Source organism: Magallana gigas, chromosome 2, assembly GCF_963853765.1.
Source record: "Magallana gigas chromosome 2, xbMagGiga1.1, whole genome shotgun sequence".
Classification (NCBI taxonomy): Eukaryota; Metazoa; Mollusca; class Bivalvia; order Ostreida; family Ostreidae; genus Magallana; species Magallana gigas.
In genome coordinates this window covers 51,647,965-51,668,105 of record NC_088854.1, presented here as the reverse complement: position 1 = coordinate 51,668,105, position 20,141 = coordinate 51,647,965, and the positions used below count along the sequence as shown (strand labels likewise).

Genomic DNA, 20,141 nt, shown 5'->3' with positions numbered 1-20,141 from the left:
TCGTTATAATTATGTTATCTGTAATAAAGTATTTAGTTTGGACAAAGTCATGCATTTGATATACTAGTATAACAGATTTTAAAACACATTTCCGACCTTTATAATCCGAAATATGCCCCCTGTCCGTCAAGCTGCTGTAATTAGAGGTACACAAAATTTTGATATTCTTGGATCTAGTTAATTAGGCTTTGTCTTGACCAATCAAAACAGTCTTTAATATTTACATAAAATACATTGTATAATTTATTTGAGGGCTTGTGCGATTTTCCCCTTTGGTACAGAAAAGCAATCATGTACTATCATTCTGTTATTAATGCCAATGAATAGCAATAATAGTGAAAAAAATCCCTTGAATTAAAAGACTTAGTGAGAATATAACACACGATGAGAAAAAATTTAAGAGTGCAACATCAATGATAGACACGTTGTGTTTAAGGCAATAAGTTTTGAAGAATACAAAGCCCATATGCATATTGAATGAATACCTGATACTTGACATTATTTATTCCATTTTAACTTTTGACATTGAAAAGGAATCTAGCTTGTGTCGAATTTCAGAGCATCGGATCAACAGTCTTTCTTAGACCAGACCTCACAAGAGGTAGGAAAAATTTATTAATCGTTTACAAACGTAAACAAATTATACAAAAGGAAATCAACACTAGGCTTCGCATAGGGACATTCATTTTGGAAATCAAGGGGTTTCTGTTTCATTTGTACTCTTACAAAACTTAATGCAATAACAAAACGGAATAAACTTAACAACGGATAGCTAACATTATATAAATAGTGCCTGTTTGGGAGGGTAACAGTTGAAATTGACACCCCGAGAAAACCATTGTCAACCGACGCGAAGCGGAGGTTGACAATGGTTTTCGAGGGGTGTCAATTTCAACTGTTATCCTCCCAAACAGGCACTATTTATTTTGTTATACTGAATGTCTTTTTTAAAAATTTTAAGAAAATTTTACTGCTTTTATATAGGAATAACGTGAATTCTACAGCGAACCGTACGCGCATAATTTTCGCGCATGTAATATTTTTTAATATTACCCGTTGCCAAGTGCGTTGCTAACGCTGAGGGTAATAGTAAATATTATTAACTGCGTCTTAACCAATCAGATTTCAGTATTTAACATGAAAGTATAACAATAAATATTACCAATGCGATTACTTGCTTACATTTATTGAAATATTCTGACTTTGAATTATACACTTTTTGATTTATCTTTAAAACACATTCATACGTATACAAACTAATATTCAGTTAATATTCCTAACGACTAACATACTTTTTTTTAGAAATCAGGGAGTAAAATATTTATGATAGTTATGACGGTATCTGATGTTCTTTGGTTTCTGTTTAGATTTGAGAGATGAATACATCCCGATGACTGTGATGAATACAACGACCAAAACAACCAGACCTCCACAAATCACCATGGTAATAAAAGCTTCATTGGACATCATAGGCAGTATCATTTTCTCTGAATCTATCGTATGCCCAGTTGTTGATGGCACTATGTTAAACCTTGGTGTCGTGGATTTTGGTGTGCTCAACTTTGTTGTCGCATACTCAGTTGTTGACTCTGTATGCAACATTGTTGTTGTTGAACTAAATGTTGTTGTCATTGTTATTGTGGACCAAACTGTTGCCTCTCTTGTTGTAGACCCAGTTGTTGTAGAACCTATCGTAGACTCTGTTGCTGTAGACCCAATTGTTGTTGCTTTTGTTGTTGTAGACCCAATTATTGTCTCTGTTGTTGTAGAACCTATTGTAGATGTAGACTCTGTTGTTGTAGATCCAATTGTTGTCTCTGTTGTTGTAGAACCTATTGTAGATGTAGACTCTGTTGTTGTAGGACCTATTGTAGACTCTTTTGTTGTAGACCCAATTATTGTCTCTGTTGTTGTAGAACCTACTGTAGATGTAGACTCTGTTGTTGTAGATCCAATTGTTGTCTCTGTTGTTGTAGAACCTATTGTTGTCTCTCTTGTTGTAGAACCTATTGTAGACTCTTTTGTTGTAGACCCAATTGTTGTCTCTGTTGTTGTAGAACCTATTGTTGTCTCTCTTGTTGTAGAACCTATTGTAGACTCTTTTGTTGTAGACCCAAATGTTGTCTCTGTTGTTGTAGGACCTATCGTCGACTCTGTTGTTGTAGACCCTATTGTGAACTCAATTGTTGTTGCTTTTGTTGTTGTAGGCCCAAATGTTGTCTCTGTGCTTGAAACTTGTGTTTCTCTGCTTGTTGAGGTTGTGCTCGAGTCTGTTGATTTGACTGTCGTACTCCTTTTTACAGGAACTGTAGAAGTTGATTCTGAACCGGAGGCTTTCTCGCTGGTTTTGGATGTGGTAGTTGTGCTCGAAAGTGACGTCGTTTGCAGCACAGAATCACAAGTTACCGGAGAGTAGGACTGGCTAGTTTGTGGGAAATTTCCTGCCAAAAAACCATAAAGTTCAAATTCGAAAGCGAAGTCTTAAAATACTTAAGATAATGCACCATGAAGTTAAAGAAAATAATGATAACAATAGACACATCTTGAGGTTAACGTCTAAAGGTAAAATGCAACAATTAATCATGAAATCAGCTTGCCCGGTGCATTAATAATTCTGTTACTGAGCAGTATACGTGGAGGACTCCAAAACTGAGGACTCTAATCCTGAATGCAGCTTTGTGATGTGATAAACAAATGAGCAAAATAATACAAACACCAACTGCAATTTTAGAATAACATCATACTGGTGTAGAATTAATTAAAGCATAACTGAAGACATGGGGTTAATTGACATATACTGCATAGAAAGGACAGAAACATTATGTTAACAGTTTTATTGATAGCCATTACCATATACAATGTACAATTGTACATACACATACATTTAAAGATTGAAAGCTTTAAACATCGAGTTGGATTAATATGTCAGTGCAAAGATAGCATTTTTGCATACGTCAAAGATGAAGTTTAAAAAAGTTCTAATACGTCACATAGTTGGCCGTTTGTCTTAGAGTAAACGTCAACAGTTCTGTCCGAGCCGTCAGATAATATATATTTAAATGTACTCATTAAAATATTCACTTTGAAGGGAAAAAAATCTGTGGTAGCAATGATTTTCATGTAAGACATTTAAACTTTTTTTTTTTTTTTTTTTTTTAGAATTAAATGAATCACTTTGGAAATGCAGATTTGAATCAAGTTTCAAAGTTTGGTCGGAAAATTTATATCCATAAGAAAGCTACTGGTCCAAATTATATTACAGAAAATAATTCCGTCAAATAGTAGGTCAAATTAATTTTTTTATAGGATTAGTGTTTATATCCTTTAGGAATTTTATTTCTTCCCTATTGTTTGTCGTTTTTTCGGGGGAAAAACATTTTTTTTTAAGGTAAGTGTATATCTTATCTGTAAGGTTAGACATATTTACATGTAAATTGAACAAAAATGGTCATATATTTGCTGGCCAAAAAGATATATTTTGTTATTTTTAACCGATGCTTTATAAAACGCCAATTGATACAGATACAAAAGCCATAACTGCACTGGGATTATCACCTGGGACATTGTATTTAGTTAATGTTGAGACATTCGGGAGCTTTAACGACTAGTTTTAAAAATTCAATTCAACAAACATGCTTTATCAAATCAATTATACTTAAATACTTGTAGTCTTTTTCACCAACACTTAAACATCATCAAAAGCTACAAAACAGCTTGTGTATGTTTCGGATGCGACAAGTCAACATAAATGTTATGCTGTACACACGTTTATCTTCTTCACACCAGTTTTTGGATTCCTCTTTTTAGATTTGAAAAGAATAACCGACACAACAGCAGCAATCAAGACTGATATTCCTATCACTATGGGAGCTACAAAAACTGTGTTGAAACCGTCTGCAGGCTCTTTAGCTTGATTCGAACCTGTGCTTACTGTGCTTGAATTTTGTTGCCCAGAGTCTGTGCTACTTGTGCTGGAACTTTGCTGTCCAGACTCTGTGCTAACTGTGCTCGAACTTTGCTGTCCGGAGTCTGTGCTAACTGTGCTCGAACTTTGCTGTCCAGACTCTGTGCTAACTGTGCTCGAACTTTGCTGTCCGGAGTCTGTGCTAACTGTGCTCGAACTTTGCTGTCCGGAGTCTGTGCTAGCTGTGCTCGAACTTTGCTGTCCGGACTCTGTGCTAGTTGTGCTCGAACTTTGCTGTTCGGAGTCTGTGCTAACTGTGCTCGAACTTTGCTGTCCGGACTCTGTGCTAGTTGTGCTCGAACTTTGCTGTCCGGACTCTGTGCTAGTTGTGCTCGAACTTTGCTGTCCGGACTCTGTGCTAGTTGTGCTCGAACTTTGCTGTCCGGACTCTGTGCTAGTTGTGCTCGAACTAGTCGAAGACGGAATGCAGGAGCACCCACTGCAAGGCCCGGATTGTGGCGGAATAGTTATTTCAGATGGACTTCCTGTGTAAATCAATCGGCAGTTAATAAACACTACAAATTAGTAAATAATTACATGTGTTTAGTGATTAGATAGATAGTAGTTAATTTTTTACTTTGTTGTTAAGTGCATATTGTTCTTCAGTAACAATCACACTGGATATATTTGTATAAAACATCACAAGATGTTTCATAGACTTCACACTTTGCTTATAAAAATGCGTTAAATGCATATATACTATACGATATATCGTATGATTAATTTTAGAAATTAATATATATATAAAGTAGTTTAATTTTTTAATTGTATTTTTAAAGAATTTTTCAAAAGAGTAAATATCAATACAGGTTTGAAAACATTACATGTATGTGAATTTATTCTCGGATAGTATAGTTTTTATTCACGATTATTTTGCATCCAAGACTTGAATACCGTGTTAATTGTATTTGTGGTGTAAGTTATTGTCAGTGTATTAAAAATGGATTTTATTGCGGGTGCTATTTTTTTTGTTTCATTTTGCGGTTTCCTATCGCCCACAAAAAATTCCAAATCCAACGCAAAAAAAAAGTTTTTATAGTTGTCAATTAAAGGGGCATGGTCACGATTTTGGTCAAATTCTATTTTTTGTTTTTATTATTTACAATGCTTTAGAAATGTATTTCTAATGATCAAATGAAATTTGAGAGTCAGTCTTTAAGTTTTAAGCAAGAGACAGAGCCCACAAATCTGTGTCATGTAAACAAGGCTCGTGCCCTGTTTTTGTTTACATAGGTTCAATACAATGTATACCAAAAGAAACATTTTTTCAAGCTGATTTTTCTATCTTCTTATTCATTTTAAGCATATATAAACAGTTTAACACATTCATTTTAGGTCTAGAATTGAAATTTTCACTTGAACATTGAAAATGTAAACAAAAGCTTTATTAACATGGCAAAGAATTGTAAACTATGTAACTCCTTTTTACCTCAACAATGACACTCAAAATTTGGTTGCCTCACTAAAGCATTGTAAACATTAAAATCGGAAAAACAATTTTTGACTAAAATCGTGACCATGCCCCATACATTTAAGAAATCATAAACAAATATTTACAACAAATAAACAATTTTGCAACAAAAGGGTAAAAAATTCACCCGCAGAAAAACACCCTCAATTACATGGTGCGCGGTTTGTGTTAATATGAAGAAATACCAACCGGTGGACGTCATGACTTTTGCATCCGCGGGGACCAGGGAGAGGGAGAGCTTACACACATCGCACGGTCCCAGGTTATCCTCGGTATTTCTATAAGCTCTCGTATTGAGGTCCGATATAACTTGAAAGATTTTCAAAAATTTACAGTTAGTTTCTAGCATTATCTAGAAAACTTCTCTTAATAAATATAACATTTAAATTTCTTTAAATTCTTATCATAATATTATTTTAAATAATGAAGTATTTTTATTGCTGATCATCTTGATGATAATTAATTAGTTTGACCATACATAATGTACATTATATTTGTGACTCTTACAATCTGCCAAAAGGTAGTAGATGAATTTGTCCGAATCCAGAGAGACGATCCACATGCAGATATATACATAGTAAGTCACCGGGGGTGCAAAGGGAAGTCCAAAAACAAAACTTGATCTGGAAGGAGAATGACATTGTGTACTGTTTCTTTGCATAGGCGCTCCCCAGGGTAGGCATTTAAAAATAGATATTGTTCGTCATTTACAAAATTAGCTGGGGAGCGCCTATATTTGTTTGGTGCCTCTTCTCATTTTTGACAAGTTGGTAATTCTATCACAGTAATCGAGAATGCTAAAAGGACGATTAATTACAGTGGCGAATTGAATGTTAGTTGAAAAAGGGCCCAAAAAGGCTGGGGGTCTGGGGCTGCATTGACCCCAGTGGATCAAGGGCATAGCCTTTGTGGGGGACCATGGGGAAAAGCCCCCGGTAGCTCTTAGGTTTTGGGTTTTTTTCTTCAACATTCTATTCTAGCTATACTTGATATATAATACATGTAGCATCGATAGATAACACAAAAAACCACAAAAAACTAATTTGATATTTTTTTTTCAGTAGTTCCCTTAATTTTTTTCTAATTTGATCACAAAAAGAGGGCCTTGCTCCCCGCCTCCCTCTAAATCCGCCTGATTATGATCGGTCGGTCATAAAATAATTAAAAATCTCACAGAACATTTACATATTTGGTCATGGATAGTTTCTCGTAGCATTTTTTTTATATAAACAATAAAATGCCTCCTTTGATGATTCATGCGGAACATGAAGGTGGCGACATTACAGAAAAAATACATAACCCGCGTTAGCAGGTTATGTAAATTTTTTCTGCAATGATCGCTACCTTTAAAAACCGCATAAATCATCGAAGAAAAGCATTTTATTGTTTATATTTATATCTTCCATTTAAGTAATTAATAAATTGATTATAAAAAGTAAATTTCACAAAATTACTGTTAATGTACATCAGTATGTTAGCTAATAGAAACAGCCAAATGGTCTCTTGTGAAAATTAGAGTCTGACATCATCAAGATTATTTTGTGCAGTCCTCGACTTTTCTTATGTCGCTCTAGGTTGCGACCAATCGATAAACAGGGCGTGTCGATTTCAGTCCTGTCCGTTTCAGCCAATGTAGATAAACGGGGTGTGTTGATTTCAGTCTGGCTGTTTCTATACTATAGAGCTATAAAGTTAACTATAAGTTTCCGTAAGAAATAGAGGGAATCATACTCGTTAGATGTAAATATAGCATAACAGGCTTACTTAGAAACAATGATGTCGTTCTGGTTGAACAAGCACTCCCACTGGTTCATTACAGTTGAGAATGCAGAAACGTTCCAACCTAACATATCGCTTCCAGAGAATGTGACCGGTTGGCCTTTATCAGAATCCTCCCACGTTTTACCTTCCAAAACGGAAGGAAATGTACAGCTGTCTGAAATTAAACGATAGCTGAGTTATAAAGATTTCAGAATTATAGATAAAAGAAATTTTAATTTATACATGTACCACTGAAAAGCGAAAAACATTATCATTTTTTCGTGGTGTCAGTGTCCTCATAGACACATGTGGCGCTTGTTTAACATAATTCCTTTTAGCTGGCATAAATGTTTGGACACTCTGTTGCTATTATTTATATACTTTAGAGACTCTGATAAATTTATGTTTCTTCTAAAGAATACATATGACCTCTTACATTTATGATAATTTATTCGCTATCAGATTCTTAACTGGATGATTAAAGGAAAATGGTTCATTGTAGGTTAAACTGACAGAATAAATCCAGATTTTTTTTATACACAAATCAAAATAAGTCAGTGACCTACTTTTCAACATAGTGTCCTAGGATTATATCTCGTAAAATATCTAAAAATATCATTGTGACCAAATTTTTCTCGTAAACTTATAAAAAAATTTATTCAGCTCTGTGTAATGAGATAATTCGAACTGTAGTAATGATACTATTACTAGAAATTTTAAAACATGGAATTTTGCAAAAATTATCTTTGTTGAAGTTGTACTTTTTCTAAGAGTAAAAAATTAAATGTATAATATCAGGATTGAATTGTAAAGTTTATTTTTTATATTTCATACATTCGCAAAAGTTAAACGTTTTGTTTTCAGTGCTTAATGCGCAAAAATTTTTTTTTTATATTACATAAAATTTTATCTGTCAAAAAGCATAAGAAACGTGTGTACAAATGATTTTTCTAAAAAAACATATGATAAAGAAAAATATTTAAAAAATATTATTTAATTCATAGAGTTTAAAATATCAACAGGTTATATGTCTGTTTTTCTTTGAATGTTTCTCTTATCAGCGAAATACGACCAAAAAAACCAAAACACAACCCCCCCCCCCCCCAAAAAAAAAAAACCCCAACAAAACACAAGATAGTGACAACAGATAAAACCTTACCAACGTATACACAGATTGCATTCCAAATCATAAAAACACTTGCTGTTCTTCTCATATCCATTTATCTTGAATCTACAAAAATTATAACTCATGAAAGAATTCAGCTTGTGATTGAAAATTTGCTGGTTGGCCTGAGATGAAGGAAAAGTCATTTAAACAAGTAATATTGAGCACTACGTTTTGTGAAGTGTTACATTTCAGCGAATTTCCACAAATGCGAGAATTTCATTTGACGAACCCCCGGTGATAAATGTCTTTTAGAGATGGAATTTGGTTACAAACCCCTTTTCTATTTAATGACATGCAAATAAGTAACATCGGGGAGGCGTGCATCTTTAAATTAATATTGATGAAAATAAACAGAATTGAAATTCCTGTCTGTCCTTTCAACTATACTAGGTTTGCTTCAAACGCATACGAGATACACAATCTTATTGTTTGAAAAAGGATAGGGCTTACCATTTTTCGGTGCAAAAGATATTTAATTGATATGTTACTAGTATTTGAGCTTAACCACATTTTTAAGAGAAACTTTTCACAAGTTTTCATTTTAATTAGGAACGGTCGGTGTCATCTAATTTAATGTCCACCCCGTTGACTGGTACAGGTTTTGTGTTTCTTTTGTTATTCTTACTCCCTTTTTTGGGGGGAGGGGGTGGGTGGGGTGGTTGTTTGATTATTTTTGTTGCTAAAAAAGTTTAATTTCATGATATGAAAGTTTCAAAAATTAGATAAATTTATATAAGAGAATGTGCAAGCATCGCAATCGAATTTCATCTCTATTTATTTTTTCATTGAACACATGTTTGGTTTTACGTGCTAATAAAGGACTCGTTTAACCAAACTATCTCATGACTAAGATCCGTCTTTAGACCAATATTTGTCATAAGATCTTATCATTATTGTTTCACAAAACTGTATATCATCTGATTTTCTTAAGACTTGTCTTAATCTTAAGACAGCCAGATACATGTCCAAACTTCAGATGCAAATATTATTGATAATTCGCTTGTAGATAATGGTAATGCTTCTGTGACCGTGCTTGCGTCTTAGACATCTCTCACTTGTAAAATTGACATTTCAATGACAATGCTCTTTTTTCTTGTCAATTGGTATTAAGTCCCCCCTCCCCCGCCACCCCCGTGGTAAAATTTCAACTCTCGTCCACTTTTTCCATTTTCATTTGCCGACCTTACATAACCTGTTGCATTACTAGATTACCACACTGACCGCACGGACTTTAATGTTTTACCCGCGAAATGGTATCACCTGTATGTATCGAACAGATCGATTGTTTGAACAGATGTATGTGCAGCGGTAAATCAAGTACATGTAATACAATGACTGTTATATACTTCATAAAAATACCTTTTATTTTTTAAGTTGGACATTACAATCTAATGTATTATATATTACATGTATTTATGTTTACGTGAATAAGACCAACTTTTGTAATATTTCAAACAGCTTAATTTAAAAATAACACCACCCCCATCCGTAGAAGATAATCACTTAGTGCAAAATGAATTATTATTTCAGAGCATAAAAGCATCAAGCCTTTAAAACATGTTTTTAAAGTGAAATGAGTATTAATAGCCTTTGTAAAACTGTATTATTACACTGAAATTTAGAGTGAGAAAGTTATAACATATATGTAATTAGAAATACCGTAGGAACCCCTAGTTTCTTCACGCACCTCTTAAGTTCCACAGAAAACTGAAGTGACACAGCGAACAGAAATTGTAGCGACGCAATGGAACACCCAAGTCATAAGGCTTTCACTTAGTGTAGAGTTTCCGAACACTTCAATCATAAAAAATCGGGCCTGGATATAACGCGAGTTTGGTGGTTCGGCAGATCAATTAGGAAGAGAGCAAAATGCAGGGTAGAGCGTGCGAGTATTTATCTTATAGAATACAATGCATCCGTGACGTATTTTGGAAATTCAATGGATGAGATTTCAATAAAACGTACAGGGCGCTGCAATGCCTTTGTCAATCCACGGGCCAATTAATACATAAATTAACCATTACTTTGTGGCATCCTGACCCGGTGCATTAGTGTTGTCAATATAAACGCATTTTTTTGGAGCAATGTGTCTCAAAATTAAAAGTTAGAAATACGATGCCCTTCATGGGTGATTTTTTAAGGAAATATATGATGATTTATTGACGAGATTAATGATAGCAAGTGACGGAAAGGGAAAATTAGAATATATATTATAGAAGTTGTTCTTAGAAGCAATGAACTGTACCACACCAGCTGAATATATTTGTTTTATCTATTTTATTTGTGCAGATCATAATTTAAAAACACGTCTTCCACTTTTAAAACTCACACACCCTAATTGAATAATACATTTGATAATTCTGTTGATAACAAGATTTCGAAATTTTATTTTCAACTTTAACAAATCGTAGTTCCCTTGTAGGTTTTAATACAGTTCATACAGTATATTATAACAAGTTGAACAATTTCGCTGCATCACATTTTCGTGATTAAAGGTGTATATTTCGCATCGTTTACTTTTGTGTATGGTCTTATACATAACCATTGAAAAGGCAGGTAATTAGTAATTTAAGAAAATAAACAGTTTATAATAAAACAGATTACTTTTTAAACAGCTTTTCATGAAATGAAATGATGGTTCTTTTCAAAGTTTGGAAAGCATTTAAACTAAGGATTAATATTTAATAAAGAAACATTTTTCGTTGTCAGTGGGATACGCTGGCCCATATCTAACCAGGTTGCATGTCTATAAGTTCTCCTAATACTAAGATATGTCTCAGATTCATGTATCTTAGTCGTAAGTTAGTCGAAGCCGTCCTCATTTACGGTACCTATAAAATTAATTACCTATCAAAAATCATCTTAATCATCTTTAGTTCAAAGTCACTGCACACCATTAACTTAAAGCTCTGTTTATGTGCAGTATAAGCCAAAAAGAGCCAGGTGGAAAGTATATTTGCTCTTTAAAAAGATTCTTGTGTGATCCGATCTGACCTTGACACTTGACCTACAAACATCATTCAAGATTACTGCATACCCATTGATCATATAATTCTGCTATGACCTTCACATTTGAAATTTGTTTCAAGGTCACTGCATACCCTTTAGTCAAAAGCAATGTTTATGTGAAGTATAAACCAAATAGGGTTAATGAGGAGTATATACATATATGCTCTGAAAAAAGAATTTTGATTGATCCGATATGACTTTGATCCTTGACCTTTGAACTTTACTTAAAGTCATTGCACACCCTTTGAACTCTGTGAGTGAAATATGAGTCATATTGGACCAAGGGAAGAGAAGATATGCTCCGCACAAGCTTTTTTCATATCATTCTGCTATGACTTTGACCTTCGACCTAGAAACATGATTCAAGGTCACTGCAGAGTCTTCACCCAAAGACACTCTGTGAGTGAAGTATGAGCCACATTGGGCCAAGGGAGGAGAAGATATGCTCCGGACAAGAGATCCCGAAGTGACAGACGGACGGACAGACTGATCACTATAGGGCGCCCGCAGAGCCCGCAGAACGCATAAACATGTTATTGGTTATTCGAAATAGGTGCGAATATAATTAATAATCGTCATTGCTGGATCAAATACCACATTAGTAACATAGTCATTAGAAATGTAACTTCTTATTCATTCAGGTATGTTTATGATAGGCATTATATAACAAAACTATTTTCAAATTATACATTGTTGATATTTGATATAACTGTTATCTAAACTTTAACCCACAGAATGGTACTGTACCGGTATATTGCTAAAATTAATACGAATAAACGTCGACATACAATTCATTAGAACATATTGAATTAAAAAAAGGGATAATAAGCATACTGGAGTTGTTTGGAAATTATTGAAACAACACAAAATTAACATTTCCCATTCTTAGTAACGGATTTTGGTGAAAATGGGCATAAACATGAAGCAACCCAAAGAAAAAGAAGAATAGAGATGAAACCATATTCCAGTTCAGGAGGAACACCTCTTTATTCTTAAAAATCCGTCAAAATGGGGTTTGATTAAAATTTTTATTCGATCGGACCAAAAAGTAACATCCTCCGACCTTACATCAAATAGCTGACTTAACTGCCCGACATAAAGCGGTTCTTTCCTCTGCTTTTGAGCATACATTTTGGGTCACCTCTAGTATGAAAATTAATTTTGCATCATATATTAATTCTACTCATATATTTATATCATATACAACATTCAATAAAATTATTTAAAAGTCTCAAACTTTTACTTGAATTATAACAGACTTGACGAAAAAAACCCAGAAAATAAAGCGAAAAATATGAGTCTGTGGTGTAAAATTCAAAATTTGGCATGAAATAAGATTATTTTAGGCAAAAATTGTACTGCATTTTTCTTGTATGAAATATTTGCTTAATATGGCAAAAAAGTGAATAGAAATCATAATTAAAATTTTTATATTATTCATTACTAATATATGATACTGGCGTCAGTATAGATATATAAGTAGAATTATAAGTAAATATATCAAGTAATGTCTGAAAACATGTTTTATTAGATGAGTGCAAAAAGGACAAAATATTTATAAAGAGGTGTGCTTGGAAAAGTATTCTTAATGATTAATTTTATTTAATTTATTAGATACCATTGTCCATTATAATGAAAAAAAAAAAGAGAGGAGAAAATGAGATTTCTCTTAAGTTCAATTTCAGTGCAGAAAGGTCTTGTTTAGAATTTTTGTTTTGAGTTTTTGCTGAACAACAAAAAGCTTTAACTTAACATTTTTGATTGTAAGGTCAAATTACTTCAAAATAAATTTTAAGTTTCAAAAGTTTTAAATACGCCTACCTAGCGGATCATCTTCTCCGGCGCTTTGTGCTTTGTCATGCATCAAAATGACTGTGACCTCATCATCTTCGAAGAAAGAAAGATAACCCTTGTAAAAAAGATTGTCATCAAAATTGAGATTTCATAGCACTTTTAAACTTTAAAGTTGTCCCCTGATTTTATGTACGTTTGACTCTAGGTCATTCCAAAGTTACCCTATTAATGTATATAACTGAACTTTGTTTTTGGCAGCAGGTTTCGCTTTTAAAATTTATAAGACGGGTATATATATGAAACCAAGTTTGGGACATTTTTTTTAAAGTTATAATCGAAATTTTTTTTTTATTTTTTTTTTTTTTTAAGTTTCCTGTAATTTGTTTTTATATATATATAATATTATTTATTCATAAATTTAACCTTAGGCAATACAGCCCATCAGTTTACAACAATCCATACAATACATTACAATACAAACAGACTCCTTGGAGTCTAAAATGGGGGGTGAAACCCCTCGTCAAGTGTTCCACAGTTCCACAGTTCCACAACAAATTAAATGCACCAATTATATACTAATTGAAAATACAGTGATTTAAAAGTGAACAAGCGTCACACATATCTAAGGCACAGTATAAATCTCAAACACACGCCAACACACAAGAGAACATGTCTCCCAAACACACTAGATGATTTTCGTGCAATCTGACAGTCAGTTATCTCGGACCAACAAAGCACATTTAATATATTTGGCAAGACCAACCAAGGTAGATACGTGATCAGAGCCCAACAACTGAAGTAATTTAAATGTACTTGGAGACTTGAAATAGTACTCGCTTATATATTTTTTTCGTAAATTGTAATATTTTGGACATTGAAGAATAAAATGAAACTCGTCTTCGATTTGTTGAGTATCACAAACATCACATAATCTAGCCTGCCTGTTTTTACCTTGGTATCTTCCTGTTTCAATATTTAAACAATGTGAAGACAGTCTTATGCGAGAAATATGTGTCTTAAGATTATTATGGATTGGTTTTGTTAGGTATGATTGGATTTTCGAATAATTGTGTTTTGCAAGATATCTGTATAAAATACACTTTGAAGAATTTTCCATAAAGGCATTGCTTTCTTGCATGTAAATATCAAAAATTCTATTCTCATATATATGTAAAAACTGACAAGGAATAAGTGACTGCTGTCCAATCCAGAATTCTCCTAGACCCACATGAAACAATTCATTTTTGACATCTCTTGCCCAATTGACACTAGAGGCTGCACAATTCTCAGCACTATTTCGTAAGTAATTATAAGACGATTTTAAAATACAATTTTCTGTTTCTAGTAATTTACACCAGTATTTCATAATTTTCAATTTTCTTTGTAAAATAAGCGGACGTCGACCTAATTCACTATAAATCATATAATTACACACATTACGTCTAACACCAAGAACATTCTTACAAAATGAAAGATGTAAACGTTCAATTTCTGGTGATTTATGAAAACCCCAGATCTCACTTCCATATGAAATTACAAGAATGTAGGGCGTCCAGACTACTTATAAAATCGCGTCTCATTTGAAGTTGAAATTGTTCTTTCCATCTTACTGTAGAAATACTATGCGCAGTTGACGTACTCAAATCATTTGCATTCACTGCAAGACAATTATCACTAAATGTGCACTGGATAGAAAAATCAACTGGTGAGTGGTCTGAGAATTCCGTCAAGTCGTTGACTTTAAAGTGTAATATAAGAGATAGTGAATTTGTAAGAACAAGATCAACGACGGATCGACCATTTGGACCACAGTATGTATAACTTCCGGTTGGATCGGACTTATGACGACCGTTGACGATACGCAAATGCGATGATTTGCATATGTTTATAAGTTTTCTACCAAATGTATTTATTTTTCTGTCCATAGTTGATCTTGGTCCTGGCTCGGTATCGGGTATGTAGCTCATAACTTCTGAGATATGGTTGTTTATTTCAGAGAAAAGACCATCGCTGTCAATGTAATCGAGTAACGCACCGGTTCTAGCGTTGAAGTCGCCTGTAATGAGCATGTTTCCAAGTTCAGTATATTTTGTAATGCTGTCATTGAGCGTCGTAAATAGGTCACAGTCGTAAATGTCATGAAATTTGGAGTCGGATGGTGGTATATAAACTGCTGCAATATATAGATCAATATGGTTTGTTACAATTTCTTTGCTGATATGGATCCAAACAATAGTGTCATATAGAATTTCTTTTATTTTAACATTCTTGGATAGTGTATCTTTAATCAAAATTACAATTCCTTCTCCTTGGGTACGGTTGTTTATTCTTTTTCTCCTATGATAAGCATGAGCGTTATAACCATCAAGCGAGATATTCGAATGTTCAGAAATCCAGCACTCAAGAAGAATACAAATATCATACTCCAGTAAATACGACTGAAATTTCTTATTGCTAAGTTTATTTTCTAATCCACCATTTACATTCCAGGTACGGCATTTAATAACACCCCCCAGCGACCCCTATTGACTTTCATCGGAATCTTCATCGCATGGAATTACTTGTTTGCCATTTACATATAGTTTGTCTTTCACGAAACGTGCTTTCTGGTTGTTTTCTTTGGCTCTCTTGTATTGCGGAAGAAGTAGCTTTCGACGCTCGCGGTATTCTCTCGGTAGCTGCTCACTTATACTGTAGTCAGTATCTTTGAGATAGTGGCTTGACTTGCGGACTATTTCTCTGTCATGGAAGCTTTTGAATTTAACGAGCATAGGGCGCCTATTCCCTTCGTTTGCTTTTCCTACACGGTAGACGCTTTCTATCTGAATTTGTTCTGGTTCTCTAATACGCAAGTTGTCTTTGCAGAAGTTTTGGATTACTTTTAAGCAATTTTCGGATTCGGTTTCCTTAATGTTATAAAACAACAAATTGTCCTTCATTGCGTTGCACTTAATATTTAGAAGCTCATCTTGCAATTTGACATTGTCGCGTTCGAGCTTACTATTTAATATAACTTGACATTGGTTCTTAATGAGCACCAGCTGTTTTAATAAATATTGCCACTAATGACTTTTTTTAATAAGCCAAGCAATTTAATTTTACGTTACTTCTACCCCTGCATTAGGTTGTAGATAAAATGTTGAAGAATCTATCCTGGCGTCATGGGTTTCCTTAGCAAACAATTTTGAAACTATATCATTTTAAACCTCGGATATATATAGCATCGAAAATTGCCTATACTGACTTTAAGAAAAGTTGTCATAATATGCAGTTTCTAGCCGTAAATGAACTTGATGTCGCATTTGATTATGAAAATGAGCGTCATATGTTTCTAATAGTGTGATTCGTCAACGAATTTCTTCAATACTAGTTAACATAAAATGACGCAGCTTGTGAATATTTAATAATTATTTCAATTGTTTGTTTTAATAAATGCTTTTGTTTCAACTTAAATCGCTCATTTTTCTTAAAAATTTACCTCATGACTACATTGCATTTTTGATGCGTATGTTACCTTATTCGTATGATTATTAGTTAAGTTTTATCTTAAAAACCTAAATTTATAGCGCTCTGTGACTTCAATATAAAAAAATCTTCACGACGCCCAATAATAATTTCAGAATGAAAATAGACAAAATACGTCATCAGAAGTACATTTTACTAGACGAAAAACAAAGTTTTGATATTGTGACATTATATTTAGGATACCGATGTTAGGCAATTTCAATGTCTTTTATTAAAGTAATAGTAAAAAATCTTTTTTATTGGTCTCTTGGGGTAAATATGTGATTAAAACGTTTCCACATATTATGACATGGGTGGTATAGATGCATTTGTAGGATTTTCATTTACAAGGATGATGTATCATTTACAAGTTAACGAAGCATTGTGCTACTACCACTCATCACCCAAACTATACGCATATTTTACGCAAAATTTCCTATCTAAAAAATTAAAAAAATGTATAAAATATACTCTAATATTTTTATTATCAAATAAAATTTATTCCTCAAGCTGCAAACAAAAGATGTCCGGAAAATGCAGTTTCTATACCCCCATTGATAACAGTGTTTCCAACATCAATATGTTGGATCCATACTTTATCACCCTTTGCCATTCGCACTATGATACTTCCGCTTCCGCGACCATAAAAGGACTGGTTGACCTTATCCGCGTATACATCCAATATCTTGACGCCATTGTGCATCATCTCTCCGTGACCGTTTTCCACATTAGAGGAAAGGACAAGGTCGAATTTGTAAACCCCCTCTACTGGAGCGGTGAACGTCCCGACGTGAGGGTCGTAAGCGTTTCCTGTGTTCAACTGGACGTCGTCGAAAACCATGATGGTGGACATATGGTGGTTGGTTATTTTGTCGCGGAGTCTTACAAAGAAGGCCACTTGTACAACGTTGTTTGCTGTAAATACCAACAAATTTTTATTTTTTTTTATCAAATTACTTGCAACAAAAAAAGATTGTTAAATTTAAAGCCTAAAATATACTTTATTATATACATATTCTTCAAAATGAAAAAAAAAGATATGCTATTATGTCGCAAATGATCTTTTACTTAAAAAATACAAGTATATGTACGAATATGCACAATCTAATTAAAATAAGATGTTAGATTCGCTCGCTTACTTGCTCTATGTGCAGCAAGTGAACGAGCTAATCTAACTTCTAATTCTAATTAGATTGAACCATGCAATTCAATTTACACAACAGGTTCACTTACCACTGATCGAAAGGTTGGTGCTAAGCTCAGCATACTTGGATTGGAGGTTTCTATTGTCTTGCTCACAACTGACAACATGCTGTCTCAGATCTGGAAAAAATCCTCATGTATACTTTTTGTACATTAAATAATCAAACTTCTTTGGACATATTTTACTATTAAAGCTTTGAGTACTCTAATAAAATCATTATTATGTCAATACCGTCTGAAATCCTTTATTACCAGTTATACATGTATATTTCTTACACAATTTACCTTGTATTTGGGATTGAATTCCGGTGATCTGTTTTTGCAGTTCTATGCGGAGTTGCTGTTCTTGGAGAAGAAGTTGGTTAAGGAATGACGTTGATTGTGTAGTGGGCGGCTGCTGGGAATTTAGATCCAAAAGACAAGTTGTGTCTGGAATAAGACACAAAGTCAAACACAATGCTATCAATAGCATGTCGTTGTTTTAAACACTCATAAAATGAACCAGGTCAAACGCCTAGGTGCCAAGAACTAGACCAACCGCTTGCTTATCTCTCGAAGTATCATAGCTCCCAATAACTAAACGTACTATATGAGAGAATAAACGATGAAATGGGTAACGAATCAATGTCAATTACCAAAAATGAAAAAAGCAGCTGGCCTTGCCGTTCGTCTGTTCACTTAAGAATGAGCTAATTTTGAATAAAAATCCCTCCAAAATTAAATTCCATTGGAATATTCTTATATTCTTATACGTTTTGCGTTATACTGTATCATACGAATTTGTTGAATGTCTTTGCAAAATGAATACATAACATAAGCGGGTTTGGTTAATTTTTTCTGCAATAACCGCTTCCTTCATAGCCCACATGAATCATCAAAGAAAGCATTTAAGTAATAGTTACCGTATACTTTTCTATTGGTTTGCTTTAGATACCCGATGACAATTTTGAAACGCCCACGAGGGGCAACGCCCCGAGTGGGCGTTTCAAAATGTCATCGGGTATCTGAAGCAAACCAATAGAAAAACATATCGGTAACTTGCTTGTACCATAGCTACACCAAAATGTTGTTACTAAATATAGCGGATGAGAGAGAGAGAGAGAGAGAGAGAAGAGAGAGAGTGTGTGAGAGAGAGAGAATATGTGCAATTCTATTATTTAACGTATTAATTATAGATACAATCAATTTCTTTTTTAATTTTCTCAAGACATTCACATTAGTTACTATTATTTTTCTGACCTAAATAACAAATAAGACACAGAAGCCAATGTTTACTATTGCCAATCGATTTGTCACGCACGATTGAACTGGCATAAGGTATCGCACAAAAAGACACGTGTTCGGGTGGTTATTCCGGGTAAAACATGGAGGAAGACGGACTGGATTTTGCGTTGTCTCAGGCTTTGGATATTGCCGAAGCTTGGGAATCCTTAAATGAAATGTCACTTACACAAACAGTAGAAGTTTACAAAGTGGAGGAAGCTGAATTTGCAGATTTTGAGATGTTTGAAGGGCTGGATGATTTGTTTGATACCAATGAAGAAGACAAAAATCGGTTTGGGCCATTGGTTGAAGAGGAGGAGATATATTCTATTAAAAAATCGTTTGAAAGCAAGAACACGCGTAAAAACACTAATTGGAGTCTGAGTACTTTTCTAGAATGGAGAAAATATCGAATGGAAATTACTGGGGCCTTTATTCCTGACTTGGAAAAGATAACGAACGAAACTGAGATGAATAACTTAATGACGAGATTTGTCTTGGAAGTCAGACGAAAGGATGGAAACCCATATCCACCCAGATCCCTTTATCAGCTGTGCGTGGGTCTGTTAATGCATCTGCGTGAAAATGGGAAATCCATTGAACTTTTTGGATGAAAAAAATATTTGTTTCCAAGGTTTTCGTCAGGCTTTGAGCGCCAAAATGTCTGAACTGACGTCTCAAGGCATTGGAATCGTCAAAAGACAAACCGAGCCGTTGTCAGAAAACGACGAAAAATGCCTTTGGGAGAAGAACATTTTAGGAAATTCCACTTCCAAGTCGATGTTTTATTTGGTCTTCTTCTACAACTGTAAGTTGTTCGGCCTACGAGGAATTGACGAACACCGAAATCTGGCGATAAATCAATTTGAACTGCATGATGAGAATGATAATGATCGCCCGTTGATAATTTTTAAAGGGCGGACCAATAAAACATGTAAAGGTAAAATTTTTATTATTTGCAAAAGTTAAACAATAAAGTAGCGATCATTTGCTGAGTAAATAAA

At 34.0% G+C, this 20,141-nt stretch overlaps 3 protein-coding genes across 7 annotated transcripts in view; 1 reads left to right on the top strand and 2 right to left on the bottom strand.

The window, feature by feature from the left end:
- Positions 1-3,716, top strand: part of LOC105318323 (protein phosphatase methylesterase 1) — a 36,732-nt gene extending 33,016 nt beyond the window's left edge. Inside the window, exon 17 of the mRNA XM_066077141.1 lies at positions 3,704-3,716. The gene's annotated coding sequence lies outside the window, so the exon portion shown is untranslated. The remainder of the gene's footprint in view (positions 1-3,703) is intronic.
- LOC105318327 (mucin-22) lies at positions 1,181-13,331 on the bottom strand. 5 transcript variants are annotated; one of them, XM_020063304.3, is made up of 6 exons: positions 10,024-10,218; positions 8,356-8,427; positions 7,200-7,371; positions 5,943-6,058; positions 5,625-5,744; positions 1,184-2,441 (listed from the first exon to the last, which is right to left on the bottom strand). In XM_020063304.3, the coding sequence occupies exons 2-6, from the start codon at positions 8,414-8,416 to the stop codon at positions 1,306-1,308; spliced, it is 1,605 nt and encodes a 534-aa protein (XP_019918863.3). In that variant the 5' UTR covers positions 8,417-8,427; positions 10,024-10,218; the 3' UTR covers positions 1,184-1,305. The 5 variants fall into 5 exon arrangements, with proteins under 5 accessions (XP_065933211.1, XP_019918863.3, XP_019918865.3 ...); XM_020063306.3 differs by having other exon boundaries at positions 10,052-10,218; XM_020063305.3 differs by lacking the exon at positions 10,024-10,218 and adding an exon at positions 13,195-13,316 and having other exon boundaries at positions 1,186-2,441.
- A 3,808-nt stretch (positions 13,332-17,139) lies between these two features.
- On the bottom strand, positions 17,140-18,438 carry LOC105328423 (complement C1q tumor necrosis factor-related protein 3). Its single transcript, XM_011429291.4, has 3 exons — positions 18,160-18,438; positions 17,905-17,994; positions 17,140-17,586 (listed from the first exon to the last, which is right to left on the bottom strand). The coding sequence occupies exons 1-3, from the start codon at positions 18,344-18,346 to the stop codon at positions 17,177-17,179; spliced, it is 687 nt and encodes a 228-aa protein (XP_011427593.3). The 5' UTR covers positions 18,347-18,438; the 3' UTR covers positions 17,140-17,176.
- Positions 18,439-20,141: the final 1,703 nt, after the last annotated feature.